This window comes from Chiloscyllium plagiosum, chromosome 7 (genome assembly GCF_004010195.1).
Source record: "Chiloscyllium plagiosum isolate BGI_BamShark_2017 chromosome 7, ASM401019v2, whole genome shotgun sequence".
Lineage (NCBI taxonomy): Eukaryota > Metazoa > Chordata > Chondrichthyes > Orectolobiformes > Hemiscylliidae > Chiloscyllium > Chiloscyllium plagiosum.
Window position 1 is genome coordinate 32398808 of NC_057716.1, and position 23157 is coordinate 32421964.

Consider the following 23157-nt stretch of genomic DNA (forward strand, 5'->3'; position numbering starts at 1 on the left):
TGAAAAGCTTAGTGAAAGTGGAGTTTTCAGGGATGTCTTTAAAAAAAAGAGGTAGAGAGATGTAGAGGGTCGAAAAATGTGGTGCTGGATAAACACAGCAGGCCAGGCAGCATCCAAGGAGCAGGAGAATCAACATTTCGGGCATAAACCCTTCTTCAGGAATCAGATGTAGAGGGTCATAGAGAGACTTCCAGACCTTGGCCCTTTGGGAGTTGCACCATGGCCAACCAATAGTTGAGCAACTAGAATCAGGATGGTCAAGAAATCAGAATGGAAGATTGCAGCTATCTCTCAGATTGAGAGGCTGGAGAAGATTACAGAAAGTGGGGGTCAGGGCCTTGGAAGAAAACAAGGATAAACATTTAAAATGGAGGCATTGCATAAGTTTAAGATAATGTGAACACAGGAGAATAGGAGTTTCATTAAATTAATTGTTAATAATTCAAGCCTGTTTATGCAATTTCAATTAACCTATTAAAACATTTTGGTTCAGACAAGATGTCAGCATGCGGAAGATATAGAATGTGGGGAAATAGATGGTGACATCTTGAAAAATGCCCATATTAACAGAGGAGGAGGTGCTGGATATCTTAAAATGCATAAAAGTGGATAAATTCCCAGGACCTGATCAGGTGTACCCTAGAACTCTGTGGGAAGCTGGGGAAGTGATTGCTGGTCCCCTTGCTGAGATATTGGTATCATCGATAGTCACAGGTGAGGTGTGGGAAAACTGGAGATTGGCTAGCATGGTACCACTATTTAAAAAATGTGGTAAGGAAAAGTCAGGGAACTATAGAACTGTGAGCCTGACGTCGGTGGTGGGCAAGTTGTTGGAGGGAATCCTGAGGGACAGGATGTACATGTATTTGGAAAGGCAAGGACTAATTAGGGATAGTCAACATGGCTTTGTGCACAGGAAGTCATGTCTCATGAACTTGATTCAGTTTTTTGAATAAGTAACAAAGAGGACTGATGAAGGCAGAGCGTGGACATGATCTTGTGGACTTCAGTAACGCATTCGACAAGGTTCCTCATGGGAGACTGATTAGTAAGGTTAGATCTCATGGAATACAGGGAGAATTAGCCATTTGATACAGAACTGGCTGAAAGGTAGAAGACAGAGGGTGGTGGTGGAGGGTTGTTTTTCAGACTGGAGGCCTGTGATCAGTGGTGTACCATAACGATTGGTGCTGGATTCACTGCTTTTCGTCATTTTTATAAATGATTTGGATGTGAACAAAGAAGACATAGTTAGTAAGTTTGCAGATGACACCAAAATTGGAGGTGCAGTGGACAGCGAAGAAGGTTATCTCAGAGTACTACGGGATCTTGATCAGATGGACCAATGGGCTGAGGAGTGGCAGATGGAGATTAGGTAAATGTGAGGTGCAGGATTTTGGAAAGGCAAATTAGAGCAGGACTTATACATTTAATGGCAAGATCCTGTGGAGTGTTGCTGAACAAAGAGACCTTGGAGTATAGGTTTATAGTTCCTTGAAAGTGGAGTCTCAGGTAGATAGGAAGCTTTCCTTTGTTGGACACAACATTGAGTATAGGAGTTGGGAGGTCATGTTGCAGCTGTACAGGTCATTGGTTAGGGCACTTTTGGAATATTGCGTGCAATTCTGGTCTCCTTCCTATCGGAAGGATGTTGTGAAACTTGAAAAGGTTCTGAAAAGATTTACAAGAATGTTGCCAGGGTTGGAGGATTTGAGCTACAGGGAGAGGCTGAGTAGGCTGGGGCTATTTTCCCTTGAGCGTTGGAAATTGAAGGGTAACTTCTCGAGGGTTGTAGAATCATAAGGGGCATGGATAGGGTAAATATACAAGGTCTTTTACCTGGGGTGGGGGAGTCCAGAACTAGAGGGCATAGGTTTAGAGTGACAGGGAAAAAACTTAAAAGGGACCTAAGGGGCAACTTTTTCACCCAGAGGGTGGTGCGTGTATGGAATGAGCTGCCAGAGGAAGTGGTGGATGGGTATATGAATAGGAAGAGTTTGGAGGGATATGGGCCAAGTTCTGACAAATGGGACTAGATTAGATTACGAGATCTGGTCTGCATGGATGAGTTGGACCAAAGGGTCAAAACAGGACTATATTAAAGAACAAAAACAAAGAGGTAAATATATTTATAACATAAGGTAGAATTTCACAGCTTAGATTGATTGGTTCAGCTGGTGAAATTTAATTCTCTCAATATCCTTCATTGGTGGCAATTCTTTCAGAATTCTACCTCAGGAACATCAAGTCGATGACTAGCTAGCATAAAATGGGGCCTTTTTTATTTTCGCTTTTAATCCCTGAATTACCTCAAGCTGTCTTGAATCAAAGCTGTTGCAATTTAGTAATCAATCGATTTAATTATGGAATCTTTTTGATTAGAGTTTGCACATCACCGCATCAGAGGAAACAATGAAAATATTCAGTGACTGATATCTGATTTTGTACTCGTTCCCAATCTTTACTCACCTCTCAAAGACCATTTCTATCATTGTAAATTGTATCTGATTGCATGCTGTTCCCACAGACAGAACCTTACAGCAGTTAATTTGTAAGTTAGATTTTGAAAGCATCTTCCAGATTTTTGACTATAATTTATCCTTGATAATAAAACCACTTGATTAGTAATGAATTCTTTAATCATACCTTAATTGAGGTGCACTATTTAATCAACTGTTTCTGGCTGATTACTAACTATTTATTCACTCTTGGAGCTCCAGTGGTGCAGTGGTAGTGTTTCTACCACTGTTTCATGTCAACATCCCCTCCAACCCCTCTCCCCCTCCACCTTCAGACATGTGTCATAATGCACCTGAACACCTTCATGTAAAAATATATAAATTAAATCTCAGTTTTTACATGTGAATAGGTCTAGACAGTAGGTTTTTACTGTAAGTTGCATTTTTATCTTATAATCACTGTAGTAAGCTGGACAATTAGTAACATCCAAATTCCCTCCTCAACAAACAAAAAACAAATATTCTTTTTCTATTACACCCCTCATGAAGACATTTTTAACTCCGGATGCCTGAAAGCTAACAGTGGAGTGGATAAATATGACTCTGAGCTCGTGCCACACACTGAATAGGAAAGGTAAAGCCTGCAGTTATGGTGGTGTACAACATTTTTCTTGATTGTATAAAAGTGATATTGTTATTGATCAGTGTTTTTCGATTCATTTGCTCATTCTGCATAGGGTCCTTATGTGACTGAACAGACCGATTCTGAACCTATGGATCTTTGGGAAATAGGTAATATGTCCCCATAAGGCCACGGTGTAGTATTTCCTTCCTTTTCTCTCCTTCCCTGTTGTGGCTCTGCCTCACTGGAACTTGATGAACAAGTTGCTGGCATTCTGAACAAATGGGAGGAGCATGTTGTTAATCATTAATATCAGTGCAGTTGGTTGTATGAGGACCTGAGACGCTAGAACTATCAGTAAAGTAGTATTAGGTTATGAGAAATTTTGGGATGATCCCTTTGTTTACGAAGGGGTTTGACAGAGTTAACAGAAGACATTTCTACCCGTTTATGCACTGTAAATTGTAATGTATTTCTGCGTAAATTAATGATTAGGATTCCCTCAGACATACTGCAGGGGGTGCATTGCTACTTTGTACATGAGCATTGTGCAGTGTCTGGAACTTGCAGCTGTTTCTAAAGTCTGTTTCCTGTTTGGTTTTCCCTGTATTTCACACAATCTGTAAAATCTGTGGAACCATCAATCTGTTTTTATTGCTGTATTTTCGAGCCAGGAGATAAGTCTGAATGCTTTATTTCAGTTGGGAATGCTTTTACTGAAGCAACAACATGAATAGAGAATGGAATAATAAGAATGAAGGACGGGCCTAGATAAATCTGGTGCAGCCTGAGCAGTCTGTTTCTCCACGCAAGTAGCTTGAAGAATAATCAACAGAGTTTTAACACACAAGGTTCAAGTGATTAATAATTTTTAACAGATTCCAAAAAGCAGCCTCGACATCAGCGTGATTTCAAAATCTTAGAGTAACTGATTAACTTGCAACTAGTTATAAACACTCAGCAACGCTGAAGGACTTTACTGTTTTTCAGTGTGCAGTAGCCTAGAGATTTCGAATCAGAAAAGACTAGAAGAATGTCTCAACAGGACATTACGGATGAGTTGGTGTTCTTTGTAAATGGGCGTAAGGTAAGATGAAGTCCATGAAGAGAACTAACACTTCAGGATTTTTTTAAATTAATGGTGAAAAGACAAAGGGATCATTTCTACACCAGACACTAAGCTGGCATTCCAGTATCTTAATCGGGCAGTGTTACCGTGATGTTTAAATGTCTGTATATGTGGATTCATATTAGTGGATTGAGATCTTTTCATTTCCACTGCTGCAGCCTGTTTGTTTTGCTGTGCAGTTCCAGAAATACTTTTAAACAGCAAATTAACTTTTACCTTCAGCCCAAGATGTAGAATTCATTGGGATTTATGGAAGTTCTGACATGCTGACCTCCATGAGAATTGCCTGGGAAGTTCAAATTTCTGACAGGCAATTCCCCTGCTCCCTGGGACCATGCAAAAAGTCTCTAACTCTGACACTAAGGCAGAAGCACTGGATAGTTCCAGTTTACTTCACTGGATAGTTACCCAGGAAATGTTAGACAGAGAAATCCTGTTCTAATTGCTAAGTAATGACACGACTGACACCACAGTTACTCACATTGAACACCTTGACAACACTACTGACTGCCCTGAATTCCCAATTTATCGTTCTGAATTCTGAATGATCCCCAGCTCCTCAAACCCCCAAATACTGCTTATGAACTTCTGATTAAACCCCATCTAGACTGACTATCCCTCTACATTGACGTATCCTGTTGAAAACAGACACACCAAGCTGGACTTTCCTAGTTACTGAACAATGGTGAGCAGGTTGGGGAAATATGGCAAAACAGAAAAATGAGACTTTTAATATTGAAAAATATAGTCCAACTTTTGAACTCAGGTTTTGAACAGTATGATATAAATTCCATCCCTGCCTCTCTCCTCTCCCCTCCCCACCTCAGTGATTGGCAGGAGGCCTTTTTTTTAACTAATATCTCATTACCTATTCTCACCTCATGTATGTGCAGTTTGCTATTCTCCCACATAGAGGAGAGAAACTAGACAGCAACAAACCCCAACATGAAAGTTAGAGCAGATATAGTTTGCTGTTTGCTCTGCCAGGCCTTCATCTTGGCCAATAGAATCTTGGGCGGTTCCACTATTCAGTAAGGCCATGGCTGATCTGATAATCTTCAACTTCACTTTCCTGCCTTTTTACTACAAGCCTTGATTATCTTACTGATTAATCTGTCTGTGTCCCAGCCTTGAATATACTCAACGACCCATCCTTAACAGTCTTCTACCAGAAAGCTGTCCACAGATTCACTACCCTCCAAGAGAAGAGATTCCTCCTCATTTCTGTCTTAAATGGATGACACCTACTCCAAGGTGAAACCCTTTGGTCTTAGACTCTCCCACAAGGGGAAACAAACCCTCAGCATCCATCCTGGAGACCCTGCTAAGAATCTGTATGTTTCAATAAGGTTTCCTCTTAAGCTTCTGAATTCTAATGAGTACAGACCCACCCTACTCAAATTTTCTTCGTACAAAATCTCTCCCTACACAAGATCAGACTCATGAAGCTTCTCTGGGCTATCTCCAATGCCATATATCTTTCATTAGCTAAGAAGACCAAATGAGTTCACAATATTCCAGGTCTAGTCAAACTAATCCCAGCATAATTTTAGCAAGTCTTCCTTAATGTTATACTTCATTCACTTCAAAAAAGAAAGTAATTCAGTATGCGTTTCCTATTACCTGCTGAACGTGGATGCTAAGCTTTTGTGATGAGGGTGTTACATTGGTAGTTTTCTAGAATCTAGAGACTTGGAAGATTACTATCAGTGCACCTACTATCTCTGTAGCTATTTACTTGAAAATTCTAGGGAGCAAGGATTAGAACCAAAAGATGTATCAGCCTTGAGCTCATTGTTTTCCTAGTACTTTTTCTCTAGTGATAGTTATTGTATTTATTTCCTCTTCCCACCTCACTTATGCCCTTTGCTTGTTTAGTATTATTAAATGCTATTAATTTCTTCTGTGAAAACCATTATAAAGTATTTATAAAATTGATGAGTATCTGATAAGTGATTAAGGTTTATTTCATTTCTAAGACTCAAAATAGTATTAATAAGTATTATGAAAACATAACTAAACATCAAACTAAATACAATAATTACCTAATTCCTTGGAACACATTAAGATGACAGGACCTGTGATGTGTCACAGTTGCTGAATGTGGGAGTTCAGACATATCAGTTAGTGCAAGTATTTGAGATTCAAGCAGCTTTAGTTCAAAGTTGATGAGCTGGAGACTAAACTACAGGCACTGTGATGCATCAGAGAGGGGATTATTATTAGGGGAATTATCTGGATTATTTTGTACCAGCAGAAAGATGCACTTCTTAGAGTCATTGGGTCCTACGGCAAAGAGAGAGGCCCTTCAGCCCAAACAGGTCCATGCTGACCAAATGTCCATCCACGCTAACCCCATTTCCCTGCACTTGGCCCTTTCCTATCCATGTATTTGTCCAAATGCCTTTTAAATGTTGTTAATGTACCGGCCTCAGCCACTTCCACTGGCAGCTCATTCCATATACGTACTGCCCTCTGTTTTAAGAAGTTGCCCCTCAGGTTCTCTTTTATTCTTCCTCTCTAACCTTAAACTGAAGCCCTCTTGTTCTCAATTCCCCAACTCTGGGAAAAAGACTGAGTGCATTCAGTCTATCTTTGCCTCTCATGATCTTATACACCTCTATAAGGTCCCCTCTCAGTCTCCTATAGTCTAGAGAAAAAAGTCCTTGCTTATCCAACATTTCCCTATAACTCAGACCATTGAGTCCAGATAACATCCTTGTAAATTTCTTCTGCACTGTTTCCAGTTTAATAACATCCTTCCTATAACAGAGTGACTAAAACTGAACCCAATACTCCAAGTGCAGCCTCACCAACATCCATAGAACTGCAACATAACTTCCAACTTCTACACTCAGTGCCCTGACTGATGAAGGCCAGTGTGCCAAATGCCACCTTCACTGCCTTGTTTACATGTGTCTCCACTTTCAGAGAACTGTGAATCTGAACTCCAAGGTCCCTCTGTTCTACTACAGTAGGCATTCACCATGAAACCCCTACCTTGAAATGCAAGACCTCACACTTATCGATATTAAACTTCATTTGCCATTTCTCGGCCCACTTCCCCAGCTGATCAAGGTCCTATTGTAATTTCTGATAACCTTCCTCATTGTCCATAATACAGCCTATTTTAGTGTTATCAGCAAACTTACTAATCATGCCTTGTACATTTTCATCCAAATCATTGATATAGATAATAAACAGTAATGGGCCCAGCACCAACCCCTGAGGTACTCCAGTAGTCCAGGTCTCCAGTCCGATAAGCATTCTTCAACTATTACCCTCTGCTTCCTACCATCAAGTCAATTTTGTATGTAATTTGCCAGCTCACCCTGGATTCCATGTTATCTAACCTTTCAGAGCAACTTACCATGTGGAATCTTATCAAAGGCCTTACTGAAATCCATATAGACTATGTCTGCCGCCCTGCCCTCATCAAGCTTCCTGGTCATTTCATCAAAGAACTCTTAACAAATTTGTGAAGCATGATCTCCCACGCACAAAGCCATGCTGACTACTCCTAATCAAACCCTGTCTTTCCAAATGCATGTACATCTTATTCCTAAGAATCTTCTCAAGTAACTTACCCTCCACAGATGTTAAAGTTAATTGGTCGATAGTTCACAGACCTTTCTTTGCAGCCCTTCATGAATAATGGTAGAACATTCACTACCCTCCAGTCTTCCAGGACCTCACTCATGGCTGACAATGATGCAAAATTATAAGTCAAGGCCTCCGCAATTTCTTCTCTAGCCTCTTGCAGTGTTCTTGGATGTGTCTCGTCAGGATCAGATATTGATTTTTGAAATTCTTCATTTGTTTATACTGATTGAAGTTCCATTTCCTGATTTTTTTTTTTAAAGCAGGTTTACAGCAAACACACTGAGAAAGAGTCTTCACCTGCAATACAGAATTAACCAGGGGATAATTTTTGAACTGTGTCCTTCACAGCAAGCTAACCCCTGAACCCAGGCTATTGAATATTAGAGTGATCAGACTCTTTGGTTCATTGCATTAGAGTTGAAACTGACTTTGTAACTCCTGTCATCATACTTCAAAGGGAAAACACTGCATTATGGGATGTAATCTGCAGGAGGTGGCTAACTGTTGAGGTGTCTGCAATCCCTGTTGCAAGAAATCATAGTGCAGTCTGTTTGAAGCTGCTTTAACACCTTTTGGTGTTACATCCTATTAATCCTATACAAAATGTTTTACACTCGTAATCATCTTGTCCCTGGAACAGTTTTTTTTAAACCAACATTAAGGAATTAAGGGCTAAAAATGTCTGTGATATTTTAGGGTTCCAACCCGTTGTTGTAACACAATCCATCGGCATGGTGACACAGTGGTTAGCACTGCTGCCTCACAGCGCCAGAGACCTGGGTTCAAATCCCGCCTGAGGCAACTGTCTGTGTAGAGTTTGCACATTCTCTCTGTGTCTGCGTGGGTTTCCTTGGGGTGCTCCAGTTTCCTCCCACAGTCCAAAAATGTGCAGGTTAGGTGAATTGGCCATGCTAAATTGCCTGTAGTGTTAGGTGAAGGGGTAAATGTAGGGAAATGGGTCTGGGTGGGTTGCTCTTCGGAGGGTCAGTGTGGACTTGTTGGGCCGAAGGGCCTGTTTCCACATGTTAGTAATCTAATCTATCAGTAGCTGACACCGCACAATAAGATTTTTCCTCATTGGTTGTGGAGGATAAAGGTTAAGTCCCATTTTAGTAATGAATGGAAAATGTAATACCTGCAAGTAAAACTCCATAACAGTTTGAACATTTGTCACAGTTGAGGTAGCTTATCACTGCAGTGCCATGATATTTGACCTCAATCCTCTAAATGAAAAGAGATTCCTGTTTTCAAACATTATTCATAGATCCTAACTGCCGAATGTGAGGTTAGTTGTGTTATGTCAAGTGAAATTATGGCACTGCCACTGTGTTCCTTAAATGCTACCCAAGACCTCTCAATTCGGGACTGAAAAGAGAAAAATGCATTTGATGGAGTTTTTTTTAAGAGACCTTACTTGTGAATTTTCCTCAAAGCTGTACATTTAATGAAGTTGTGGCACCGGAGCTGGGGGAGAAAATTCCTGGTGAGGAAGGCCACTCTCTTCAGATTGTTAATGCAAATTTTGTGCTCTCGTTAACACTCACAATATACTTTCTCTCCTTCCCTCTTTATCTCCATTCCCTCTCCCTGTCTCTCATGTTCTTACTTATTTCTCTATATCGGGCTTCCACTCTGTCTCATCTCTTTATTGCTCCATTTGTTTATACATCTCTCTCTGAGTCCCTCCTCTCTTTTTTTTCCTTTCTTTGGTCTCTTTCTCACTCTATCTCCATCTCCTGTGCGTTCTCTGCCTTCCATTCTGTCGTATTGCCTGTGTTGTCCTCCCTCTCTCTCCATTCATCATTCATCCTCTCTCTTGCTGTCTCTTTTGCTCTCCCTTTCTCTCTCTCTCTCTCTCTCTCTCTCATGTTTCCCTTCCATTTTCTCACCTTACCTTTCCCTCTTGTCCTTTATATTTTTACAGGTCAGGGAACAGAATGCAGACCCCGAAGTGATGTTGTTGCCCTATCTCAGGAAGACACATATCCTTTTGCTCTGCAAATCATCATTGTGTTGCAAAATGGAAATTTGCACTGGGTCCTAAAATAATAAAGAATGTCTGTTTTTAATCATTGACGAGCTAGTTTATAGTGGGTGGCCATATTCTTGATTCAAAAGAATGCCTTTAAACAAATTAACGTGCATTCACAAAAAGCAAACCAGGATAGTGTTTCTCAACCACTCAATGACGCCAGTATTTTGAATTATAATTGATCTGGTTGACCTTCAACTGTGATGGTGAGATTGACACTTGGCAAAACAGACTTGTTTTCTGAAATGGCCAACAAGGCACTCAGTTCAAGGACAATTAGGAATGATCAGCAAATACTAGCCTTGCCAGTAACACCAAAATCCCATGGAAGAATATATTTTTAAAAATATGTATATAGCACCTTTAGGTTAGTAAAACATCCTGTGTTTGATTGTGCTTCTGTGAAGAAAACAAAACTTAGCACCAGCTCTTGCTTGTCCCTGATTTTAGTTATTGCATAATTGATTGTACCTTTGACTGTCTGAGTACTGTTGTATGTGTCCCATTGCCTTAGTGAACTTTACCTTAATAGGCTCCAAGTGCTGTGTACATATGAAGCTGCAACTCCACCCACTGTCTGTCTGGCTGGCAGTGGAGGCAGCACAAGGAGTCAACATGCCTCAGACTAGGGCTGAGGGTGAGGAGAATCCTTCATGGTGACCTCAGCTGGTGTGGGAATTGAACCCATGCTGTTTGCAAACCACCAATCCAATCAATTGAGCAAACCAACCCCTTGTTGTAGGATTCTCCTGCTCCTCAGATGTTGCCTGACCCACTTGCTTTCCCAGCACCCCACTCTGGACTCTTATTGCAGCAATATTGCTACATTTAAAACTCTATGTATATTGCAACAACTACATTGAACAATTTTAAGCCTTCAGAAAATTTTAAAATACAGTTTTTCCCAAGGAGAAAAATGATGAGACAACAATAGGTGAAATTAATATGCGTGCCAAATTAATTGCTAGCTAAAGGAAGGGAAAAAGCATATTGTCAGAATATTCACAAAATGTATTAGTTTAATCTGGAACTCAACATGCCTAACCAAATTTAAAATGTTCAGAGCTAGGAGTTCTGGACTTTTTTTTCCCAGGAGTTTTGACTTGGATATATCTAATGTGGAAAAGCAAGTCATGAAAATTTGCTTAGCAATTAGAATTGAAGGACTATACTGATTTAATACATCAGAATTAGTACTCAAAGGGCTAAATGATCTCCAGAGGATATACACCATGCTGGAAGATCAATTCAGAGCCAGGTAAACTCCTGTCCTCATCAATTGGTGTATGCATGTCATTTTGTCAGAGACCTACAGGTGCCATATCGCACTTTGTGAGCATATGCTGAAAAAGGACTGATTATTTGATTTTTCAGTCAGGGAGCTAGCAAATAGAATTATTGAGTTGGTCATTGCATTCACCCCCCCATGAAAATTTCCAAAAAGATTTTACACAAACTGAAGACTTTATAGTGTTGGACAGCTACTGAAGAAAGGGCGTCAGTAAAAAGCAATCCTTGTAGGTCAACAGATCTTGCCGGTCCAAAGTACTAATGTGATACTTGAAACAATCACTCGAGCATCTAAACATAGTAAGATATTTGGAAAGTGTGGCTTTCTGCACGCACCAGGAAGGTGTCAAGCTTTCAATCAATTTTGTGGGACATGTGGTAGAAAAGCCATTGGCAGGGCCAGTACAAAAGACCAAAGGCTAAGAGAAGTTAGCTCAGTTGGCTGTTTTATATCTTTTCTAATCTCTGCTGAGGTAATGTGATAAAGAGCCAACTGGGAACTGACTATCTCCCTGGTCATTGGAATGAATGAAGCATCCCTTTGCCCAGAGCATCAACCTTGATCCATTAACCTTTACTGTCCAGTTAGATTTTGCAAGTCTGTTTGCAAGTAGTAATATAAAATTGTGAATTTTAATTGAGACTTTCCCTTGACCTGTGTGCTTTCAGTCAGGCTAACAGGAACGAAATATGGCTGTGGTGGAGGAGGCTGTGGAGCGTGCACTGTGATGATTTCTAAATATAACGCCCAAGAAAAGAAGATTCTGTATCCTTATGTTAACTGTTTAAACATTGTCATTGACAGGGATCCTCCATTAAGGTAAAGCTGACTGAATACAGGCACAACCCAGTTCTGTAAATCAACACAAAAGGAAGAGGAAGGAAAAGGATCGACCAGTCTGAGAACAGCTTCAGTAAAGATCCTATACTGATGGACAAAAACACTGAATAATGAATAGTGAAAGATTTTCTTTGCCTAGATATTCAAGGAACATGAAAATCTTGTGTCCAACATACTTGCATCATACTTTAGATATCACATGATGAGACCGAGGGAAACAGAGAGAGAGAGAGAATAACAGCGGGGAAGTCAGATGGCGAGAGAGAGACCAATTGAAACAAATATAGTGAGAGAGAGGGAGAGCAAGGGTAGAACTTTAACAGAACTGTCTTAAACACAATGAGGAGATAAGTGGATGGGTCAGACCTGTTTGCAATTGAAAGGATTTTTGTTATGGCTCTTTAACTTGGCTGTGGGTATTGTTCTAAGTGTCCTGCCATTTTCTGTGTATTTTCTTCTTGCATTTGACCTCCCACAATCCAACTGCTTACACTTGTCTGGATTAAACTTCACTGTCATTTCTCCAGCCGACTGGTCTATAATCTTGCTGTTTCCTTTGATAGAGTTAGAGTCATAGAAACCCTACAGTGTGGAAACAGGCCATTGGCCCAACATGTCCACACCAACCCTCCGAAGAGTAACCCACCCAGATCCATTTCCCTACCCTATTACTTTGCATTTCCCATGACTAATGCACACATCACTGAACACTATGGTCAATTTAGCATGGCCAATTCACCTAACCTGCACATCTTTGAACTATGAGGGGAAACCGGAGTACCCGGAGGAAACCCATGCAGACACAGGGAGAACGTGCAAACTCAACACGGACAGTCACCCGAGGCTGGATTCAAAACTGGGTCCCTGGTGCTATGAGGCAGCAGTGCTAACCACTGAGCCACTGTGCCGCTCCTAGTTCCTCGCTATCTATACCTCCACCAATCCTTGTGTCATCTGCAAACTTACTAATCAGGCCATTTATATCCAAGTAATTTATATATATAAAATGGAAACACCAGAGGCCCCAGCACTGATCCTGTGGAACATCACTGATCACAGACCTCCTGTCAGCAAAACACCACTCCACAACTACCCTCTGTCTGCTATGACCAAATCAATCTTGAATCCAATATGTCAATTTACCCATGGATCCCATGTGACTTAATATTGTGGACCAGCCTATATGAGGGGATCTTGTTAAATAGGCAAAAGTGAGGACTACAGATGCTGGAAATCAGAGTCCAGATTGGAGTGGTGTTGGAAAAGCACAGTTAGTCAGGCAGCATCCAAGGAGCAGGAAAATCGACGGTTCGGGCAAAAGCCCTTCATTAGGACTGAAGGCAGGGAGCCTCCAGGGTGGAGAGATCCTTTTTGGATAGGTGGGAAGAATGATTGGCAGGTAGGTCAGTTCATGAGGATGGTGCCGAGCTGAAAGGTTGGAACGGGGTAAGGTGGGGGGAGGGGAAATGAGGAAACTGGTGAAGTCCACATTGGTGCCCTTGGGTTGAAGTGTTCCAAGATGGAAGATGAGGCATTCTTCCTCCAGGCATCAGGTGGTGAGGGAGTGGCAGTGGAGAACGCTCAGGACCTGCATGTCTTCGGCAGAGTGAGAGGGGTAGTTGAAATGTTGGGCCACGGGGCGTTGAGGTTGATTGGTGCAGGTGTCCCAGAGATGTTCCCCAAAGTGCTCAGCGAGAAGGCGCCCAGTCTCCCCAATGTAGAGGAGACCGCATTGGGAGCAACGGAGACCTTGTTAAATGCTTTAGTAAAGTCCATTTAGACAACATCCACTGCTCTATCTCATCAATCACCTTCAACACTTCCTCAAAAAACTCAATCAAAGTTGTGTGACAAGACTTATTCCGCACAAAGCCATGCTGACTATGTGAGGAGAGGTTGGGTAGACAAGATTCTTAGGGGACTTGACGGGGGAGATGTGGAGAGATTGTTTCCCTTTGTGAGAGAGTCTAGGACCAGAGGGGCATCATCTCAGAATGAATGTTTGCCAATTAAAGACAGAGGTGAGGAGTAATTTCTTCTCTCGGAGAGGGGTGAATCTATGGAATTATTTACTGCAGAGGGCTGTCAAAGCTGGGTCATTAAGGATATTCAGGGATACGAGAGAGAGCGAAAGCAAGATTTTTAATCAGGAAGCGAATCGAGGGCTTTGGGAAAAGGCAGGAAAATGGGAATTGAATGTGATCAGGTCTTTCACGATCTCATTGAATGGCAGAGCAGACCCAATGGGCTGAATGGCCTACTTCTGTTCCTGCATTTTATGGCCTTATCATCTCAGCTGCAGGTCTTCTGACCAATTATGATGTAGGCCTGCACTCTGTAAATGAAAACTCTCTTTTAAATGACCTTGCAGGGGTTAGATTTACTCCAAAAAGAAATCTCACTTCTGAAGCAAAATGGAGTCATAGAGATGTACAGCATGGAAACAGACCCTTCGGTCCAATCTGTCCATACCGACCAGATATCCCAACCCAATCTAGTCCCACTTGCCAGCACCCGACCCATATCCCTCCAAACCCTTCCTATTCATATACCCATACAAATGCCTCTTAAATGTTGCAATTGTACCAGCCTCCACCATATCCTCTGGCAGCTCATTCCATACACGTACCACCCTCTGTGTGAAAACGTTGCCCCTTAGGTCTCTTTTATATCTTTCCCCTCTCACCCTAAACCTATTCCCTCTAGTTCTGGACTCTCCCACCCCAGGGAGAAGACTTTGTCTATTTATCCTATCCATGCCCCTCATAATTTTGTAAACCTCTACAAGGTCACCCCTCAGCCTCCGACGTTCCAGGGAAAACAGCCCCAGCCTGTTCAGCCTCTCCCTGTAGTTCAGATCCTCCAACCCCGGCAACATCCTTGTAAATCTTTTCTGAACCCTTTCAAGTTTCACAACATCTTTCCGATAGGGAGGAGACCAGAATTGCATGCAATATTCCAACAGTGGCCAAACCAAGGCAGAGAGGGAAGAAGACACAGGAAGGTTGGCCTTTGGTTTTTTGATTCTCTGCTGCAGGACATTTTTAGAAGTGCTCTGAACCAGCAGGTAGGTTATCTTCTCCATGAATTGGAGGAAGAGGCCAGGCACCCGGTGTAAACAAGGGCGGCTGGAAGTAGTGGAGTTGTGAGTATTAGGAGAATCAGACCGTTCCATCCACTGACTCCATGCTAGCCCAGATTAACAATCTGCTCACCATGACTGCCACTTTACCCAGAACAGAGCAAACTCTCATTTTTAGCATGTCGATGATGTGCAACCACATGCTCTGCAACTGTTTTCCAAAGGGAAGTGCAGGAGGAACATGAGAAGGAGGATGCAGACAGGGATTACAGTAGTGGGAGCTCTTCTTAAGTTGCTCCCATTTCTCATTCCTGGTCACTGTTTCTGTCCCAATGACTGAGTCTGCCTCTGCACAGATCCAGGTGGGGAAATTTCTGATATGACCCTCTGAGCTCCAAATGCCCTCTTTGGGCCTGTTATCTTTTCAGTGTGGTAATGAGCAGCCTGATTGCAGCTCTGCTGACACCATAGGGATTGCACCATGCAGGAGCTACTGTACAGGAAGTGGATGCAAAAGACTTAATCACTATACCGCGTATTCAGTCGGGTGTGTATGGCAATGTTTATCGTGTTATATTATTCCAGTGAATGATGGAATTTTATTTGTGATTCAAATTCTTCTGGCCTCAACTTTTTTGCAACCACCATTCTCCTTCTGTTATCTTTGGATTTGTGCATACACAACCATACCCCACAATGATGGCCTGCAGTATTTTTTTCCAACAGACCAATCCAGTTTCCCCTCTCCCCCCACCGATACCCTTCTCCACCTTGCCGGATTAGTTGTCGCCCTCAATAACTTTTCCTTCAGTTCTTCCCACAGTCTCCAAATCCAGGCTGGCCATGGGCATTCACTTGGGCTCTAGCTATGCCTGCCTCTTTGTCGATTATGTCAAATTGTCCCTCTTCAGTGCGTACACTGGTAGTGTTCCCTAACTGTTCTGCCATTATATCGATGACTGCATCGGTGCTGCATTCTGCACCCAGGCTGAAGTGGAGCAGTTAATCAAATTCACTAACAACTTTCAGCCTGCTCTCAATTTCACTTGGTCTGTCTAGGTCACCTCCTTACCTTTTCTTGACCTCTGAATTTCCATATCTGGTGACAGTTTACAGACTGATATTTACTATAAACCCACAGACTCCCATAGCTACCTGGACTACACCTCCTCCCATCCTGTAGCTTGCAAAAACTCCATCCCATTCTCCCAGTTCCGCCGTCTCTGTTGCATCTGATCTGACGAGGAGATGTATACCACTCCCAACCATCCCTGAAATCCTCCTATTACAATGTTTTTCTACTTTTGCTGTCATTCAGACAGGCCTCCACCATACCTCCTCCATTCTCTGCTCCACTGCTCTAAAGCCCCATTCCCCCCCCCCCCCCCCCCCAAACATAATAAAGATAGGTCCCTTTTGTTCTCACTTTCCATCCCACCAGCCTCTGCATCCAGTGTATCCAATGGTTTGGATGAGAATGTACAAGGCATGATTAGTAAGTTTGCAGTATCATGGACAGTGAGGAAGGTTGTCAGAAATTGCAGCAGGACCTTGATCAGCTGGAGAAGTGGTCCGAGAATTGGCAAATGAAGTTTAATATAGATAAGTGTGTGAGATCTTGCATTTTGGAAAGTCAAATCAAGGTAGGAGTTTCATGGTGAATGGTAGGACCTTAAGGAGTGTAGTGGCACAGAGGGACCTTGGAGTTCAGGTTCACAGTTCTCTGAAAGTGGAGTCACAGGTAGACAGAGCAATGAAGAAGGCTTGTGGCACATTGGTCTTCATCAGTCCAGGGCAGTGAGTATAGAAGTTAGGAAGTTATGTTGCAATTATATAGCAGAAGAAATTTACAAGCATGTTGTCTGGACTCAAAGTAATAGGGAGAGGTTGGGCAAGCTGGGACTTTTTTCTTTAGAGCATAGGAGACTGAGGGGGGACCCAACAGAGGTGTATATGATCATGAGAGGCATTGATAGGGTGAATGCACTCAGTCATTTTCCCAGGGTTGGGGAATTGAGGACTAGAGGACATCAGTTTAAGGTTAGAGGGGAAAGTATAAAAGGGAACCTGAGGGGCAACTTTTTTACACAGAGGGTGGTATACAAATGGAAGGAGCTGCCAGTGGAAGTGGTTCAGACAGATATATTAACAACATTTAAAAGGCATTTGGAAAGGTTTAGAAGGATATGGGCCAAGTGCAGGGAAATGGGGTTAGCATTTGGTCGGCATGGACCAGGTTGGGCCAAAGGGCCTGTTTCCGTGCTGTAGGGCTCTATGACTCTATGTTTCATCCTCAAACGCTTCCACCAACTCCAATTAGACCCCACCACCCAGAACATCTTCCCCTCCCAACGACTCTCTGCTTTCAGCAAGGACCATTCCCTTCACCACTTCCTGGCACACGCCACATTCCCCTTCAACTCCAACAATCCCCCCCCCCCGGCCACCACCTTCCCCTTTAAGTGAAAAAATGCTGCACCTACACATACACCACTTCCCTTACCCCTATCCAGGGTCCCAAACAATCCTTCCAGGTGAGACAGTGGTTCACCTGTATCTCCTCCAGCCTAGTCAACTGTATCTGGTACTCCCAATGTGGTCTTCTCAACATCAGTGTGACTGAGCATCTTTGCCAGGCCTGAAAAGGATACCTGACCTCCTGGTTACTGCCCATTTCAATTTACCTCCCACACCCCCTCCAACATGTCCATCCTTGACCCCTCCATTGCCGCAGTGAATCAGACTGCAAATTAGAGAAACAACATCTTATCTTCTGCTTGGACAGCCTACAGCCTGAAGCACTTAACATTTAGTTCTTGAATTTTACATAACCTTCCCACTCATCCCCCGACTCCCTTTCCAGCCCCACCACTTCCCTTCCAATCCAACCACTGACCCTTCCTTCCAGCTATCTATCGGATTCATCCATCCTAATCAGGTCATGCCTACTACCACCTGAAATGTTGACTTCTCCATCTCCTGATACTGCCTGGCTTGCTGTGTTCTTCCAGCCTCCTGTTTGTCTACTTCAGTGTTTGAATGGTCATGTCAGTGGCTAACGTTCGCAGAACAGCACCCTCTTCTCGATTTATGCATATTCAGTGATCGTTTTTAATTTCTAATTGAACTACAGTGTCATCTACAAGATGCACTTATCTATTGCAGATTGTGAAATCCTGGTGATGTCACCATTGGATCCCTCGATAGACCCTGAGGAAAAGAAATATGACTGAGGTTACCTTAACTACGACCAGCAATGTAGTTTTAGGTGGCCCTCTTGGAAAGAAATCTTCTTCCAGGAGTTTATGAATGTCAACAATGGCTAGCCACCTGAAGCAGTACTGCTGTCATTATTGAGGAAACTCGCCCTCCGTATGTCAACTTTCTGGGTGTCGGTTCTTTCAGCCTCTGGTTCAATATCTATTTCCTCTGTCCTGTGGAGCTGCATGTCATGGTGTTATTGCTGCTCTTGGTTCCTGGTGCTGCTACTCCTCTGGTTTCTGCTGCTATTCTTGTTGCAGGATCAGTTTCCCGCTAACTTACTTCCCTGCTGTAGTGAAAGCTGACAACGGGGCCGTTGAGATGGTGGGTGAGTCATCTCCCAAGCGGGAAGGTTATGTAAAAGCATTTCCACACTCTCAGAAATGGCCAGGAAACAATAACTTCAGACTGTCAGAATACAAGCACAAGCCTTTCACTCCTGCTGGCTATGAGTTTCGCAGTGCTCTTCTTTGGAGAATTTCACAGTTCAATATGGTCCCCATTGTGCTCGCATTTCATCCCATGCGCTGTCTGTTAATGCCTGGAAGCCAAAGTAAATTCTCAGTTAATATCCTGTTTGAATATCTCTGGTAGTTATCCAAAAGCCCTCCACAGTGTTTCCTCACTCAACCGCAAATCCAACTGGATTAACTTTAAGAGCATAAGACCATAAACTTTAGGAGCGGGATTAGTCAATTCAGCCCATGAAGTCTCCTCCACCATTTAGTCATAGCTGAACCCCATCCTCCTGCCTCTTCCCTGTAACCCTTGATCTCCTTACCAATCTATCTCCTTATCGATCTATCTCTGTCTTAAATACGCACAGTCGTGAAATGTTCCCAACCTAAAACCACTTTTTGCATTTTTAAACCCATGTCCAAGCATGTACCTGCCTTCAGCTGTTAAAAGTTTGTCCAGAGACCAGATAGAAAGATAGAAGAACCAGAAATAGACATGCAGAGAAAGGAGTCAAGAAATAGTAAGACAGACTGAGAAGAAAGCACAGAGAAAGAGAAAAATCAAATGAAAGGGTGATAGACAGAAACTTATAGTGACAGACAGAAAGGTATTGAGAAGGAGAGACAGAAAGTGAGAGAGAGTGTGACGGAGAGCAAAAGAGGTAAAAGGACAGAGAGAATGAAAGAGATATTGTGATGGATTTGTTGAGAGAGAGAGAGTGAAAGGGAAAGATGTTGCAGTTCCTCATGAGATTGACAGCTGCCTGACCATGTCAGTTGCTTCTGATGTTTCAGTGTGCATTGACAGCCAATGCACTGTGTCAGGATTCTCACATGGAGAGTGCACAGATGAGTGAGGTCAGAGAACGTTTCAGGGAAGAGTTACATGATAAGGGTTATGTACCTGTGCAGGTTGGCTTCAAAGCAAAGGCACCAGATTTCCTTTCTGAGTTTTGATTGAGCCGTTGTTGCTGGTATTGTTTCCTTGACTGTGATTGAAAGCCATTTCTCTGTTAATGCCTGCCTGACTCCTGTCTGTATGCTTCATGGTGCTGCAGTGACCACTGTGGAGGGGATTGGCAGCACCAGAACCAGCATCCACCCAGTGCAGGTAGGTACGGGCTTGCAGGAGGGTGACTGTTGTTATGAAGGTGTATGTGGTTTTGTACCTTTAAGAGAGAGTGAAGCTGACACGGAAGCACAGAGTATGCTAAAAAATTTAAAATGTAAAATTTGGTTATGAAACAAATAGATGGAGCTGTGTTGCTATGGTACACAACAAATTCAAATTCGGCCAATCAATTTAAATAACGTCCCAAGATAACAAAATGCAATCAAATTTGAATTTTAATGTTTTGATGACATCAATCCGATGAGACGGTCTGATATTTTGGGGTATATAAAATTGGGTATTTTGAACCGTTAGCCAAAGCAGCAAAGAGCACCAACAAAAATACAGCATGTAGAGCTTCTCTCTGAAAGGTACCTCTTCATATGAAAGTTGTGAAGCAGAAGATCGAAGAAAAGACCCAGGAAAGTACAGATGAAGATACCGAGGGAACAGCAATAACTGGCTGGTTTTGCAATTTGATTTTTTTGTTAAACTTGATCGGGGGTTTTACCGAATCAGTATGTTGTTGTAGAGTGGAAGGTAGATAAATTGATCAGACAAAGGAGGATTACCATATAGGTGGTTGTTGTTTAGTGTTCTTGTGTTTCTTGGAGTTAAATAATAAATTGTTAAATTTTTTTTCTTTATGTAGAGGGATTTTTGAAGTTCTTGGTCACTCATATTTTAACAGATTGTGAGGTGAGGTGAGCTTTTCTGCGAGTCTGGTTCAAATGAGCAGAAAGGGTAAACACTGTAACACTGTGCAGCAGAAGGACTTGATAGATTAGACTCATCAAAACTCTGAGCTTCTGAGTCCATTGTTTCTGCTAAGAGGGGATCTGATTGAGATGTATAAAATTATTAATGGATTGAACACTCTGGATGGGTGAATCCAGAACCAGAGGACACAGTTTAAAAATAAGGGGTAGGCCATTGAGAACAGAGTTGAAGAGAAACGTCTTCACTCAGAGAGTAATGGATATCTGGAATGCTCTGCCCAGAAGGCAGTGGAGGCCAAGTCTCTGGATACTTTCAAGAAAGAGATGGATAGAGCTCTTAGAGATAGTGGAATCAAGGGTTATGGGGATAAGGCAGGAACAGGATACTGATTGTGGATGATCAGCCATGATCATAATGAATAGTGGTGCTGGCTCAAAGGGCCGGATGGCCTACTCCTGCATCTATTGTCTCTTGTCTATTGTCTATAAATTGACCAGGACTGGGTGAGGCTGGAAGGATTAATTCAGGAATATCTGGGGCAGTGAGTTGTAAACTTGAGGAGATATCCAGGCCCTTTCAATGAGAAGGCCAGTACATTAAGGACATTTTGTTTACAATGGGTCTTGTACACTCAGGCACCTCACACTGTGACGGGTGACAGAAGCATCACCAACATTTGTTGTCTATCTATGGTCACTGTAAGAAGGAGGAGGTATTGACAGTAGACCTGCTTTCTTGAACTGATGGCAAGTATCTGATATACCTGGATGACTTACTAGATACCCTCATAGACAGTTAAGGTCAGATTCATTCTTCTAAGAATGGAGTCATGTGATCATGATAGGTTTCCTTCCCTAACGGGCATTAGTGAATGAATTGCATTTTAACAACACCGTTTTAATCACTTTTATTGATATCTCTTAGACAGAGCTCAAATGATCAAAATATTGCAGTGGAATTTAAAAGCACCATTTCCAAACTATTGGAGCAGTGAGATAATTTCCACACTATCATGACCACTTCTGCAGGTGGAGAGATTCCAATCAGACCAGGTTAAATGCAGAAACACACAGACTTTGCTGAAATGTTTTACATTTTCTCATCCTAGTCGTACTGGTATGTTTGATATATTCAGGTTCCCAAAGCGAGAAATAATCTCACTTTACCTTCTGCTCCTTTTACACCATTCCCCCATTTCCATTTTGCATTATTTAATACCCACATTAGTTTGTACCTCATTTACATTTGATCTCTTTTCCACCATATACTTCTGTTCCGTCCATATATATACACCCATCACTTCCATACCCAACCTTGACTTTATTTCTCACTAATTTTAATGGAAAGATTGTAAAACTGATGCCCCATTGATACTGTCAGTTTCTTATCCGTTCTATAATCATGAATGTGATGAATTCTGAATGGCCTCAGGGCAACTTCTAATGGGCAATAAGTACCAGGTTTGTCAGCAATATCTGCACTCCTGGCCAGAATATTAGTATTTCAGCAATTGATCTGAGTTGATAAGCCACAGAGATCTCTACTAGAGGACTAAGTGGAGAGCAGAATGAGGGAGTGACCTGAGCGTAATTGGATGACAGATGTCACAGAGCAGATGTAGACCAGCTGCAATGGATGTGAGGATGACACAGGGTGGAACCGTAACATCATGCCTCCTGGAAAGAGTAGCTCCAAGCAGCAGATGCAAAAAAACAAAGGGTGATGAGAAGCTATGAGCTAAATCTCAAGGAGTGTAAAATCAGTCTACTGAGCTTATGTGAATGACTGACCTCATACTAAAATCAGGAACATATCAACTGTGCAAAGATTGAAGAGGCTGGTTTCTCGTTTGTTATTGTCTATTTCACATGTTGTCCAATTTTAATTTCCTCTGCCAAAATTACAGTTGAATGATTTCAATGTTGGTGCCAGTTGAGAATGTAATCTACTGCATTGTTGCTAAATGTTACAAGCAAAGATGTATCCACATTATTTCCTATGTTTCTCTTTCTCTTTCTCTCTCTCTCTTTTTCTGCAATACTCCCCTCTACTTCCCTCTGCAGGAGCGCATTGCCAAGGCACATGGCTCTCAGTGTGGGTTCTGCACTCCAGGAATGGTCATGTCCATGTACACCTTGCTGAGGAACAACCCAACACCTAGCACTGCACAGTTACAGCAGTGTCTCGCAGGTACTAAATCATACTTATCACCATACTTATGATTTGTGTCTTCCGATTCACATCATAGTTTGAGAAATAGCACCTGGAACAACTGCATTAATTTGAGACACTCTTGATATCTAGTTTAATTTTGCAAGTCTCTTCCATCTGACAAAACTATAATATTACAGGTGTCTGTTAAACCACGATTTGTTTCAAATTAGAAGAGATTGGAACATGCTGACACAAAGTTTTCACTGACCATGAAATTAACAGCGTTCATTATCGTAGAATGCCTACAGTGTGGATGCAGGCCATATGGCCTTCGACATCAACCCTGCGAAGAGCATCCCATCCAGACTCACACCCCATTCCTGTAACCATCCATC

The 23157-nt window shown here is 42.2% G+C and overlaps 1 protein-coding gene across 2 annotated transcripts; it reads left to right on the plus strand.

Annotated features, from left to right (window-relative positions):
- The first annotated feature begins 2772 nt into the window (after positions 1-2772).
- Positions 2773-22917, plus strand: LOC122551446 (aldehyde oxidase 3-like). 2 transcript variants are annotated; one of them, XM_043693371.1, is made up of 6 exons: positions 2773-3093; positions 4072-4168; positions 9738-9795; positions 11805-11901; positions 19780-19888; positions 22672-22917. In XM_043693371.1, the coding sequence occupies exons 2-6, from the start codon at positions 4115-4117 to the stop codon at positions 22828-22830; spliced, it is 477 nt and encodes a 158-aa protein (XP_043549306.1). In that variant the 5' UTR covers positions 2773-3093; positions 4072-4114; the 3' UTR covers positions 22831-22917. The 2 variants fall into 2 exon arrangements, with proteins under 2 accessions (XP_043549306.1, XP_043549305.1); XM_043693370.1 differs by lacking the exon at positions 2773-3093 and adding an exon at positions 3492-3932 and having other exon boundaries at positions 22672-22916.
- Positions 22918-23157: the final 240 nt, after the last annotated feature.

Coding starts and splice junctions, on each gene's coding strand:
- LOC122551446 (XM_043693371.1), top strand. CDS start 4,115: ATGTCTCAACAGGACATTACGGATGAGTTGGTGTTCTTTGTAAATGGG. Junction 4,169..9,737: donor TCTTTGTAAATGGGCGTAAG/GTAAGATGAAGT, acceptor ATATTTTTACAG/GTCAGGGAACAGAATGCAGA. Junction 11,902..19,779: donor GCCCAAGAAAAGAAGATTCT/GTATCCTTATGT, acceptor TGTGATTGAAAG/CCATTTCTCTGTTAATGCCT.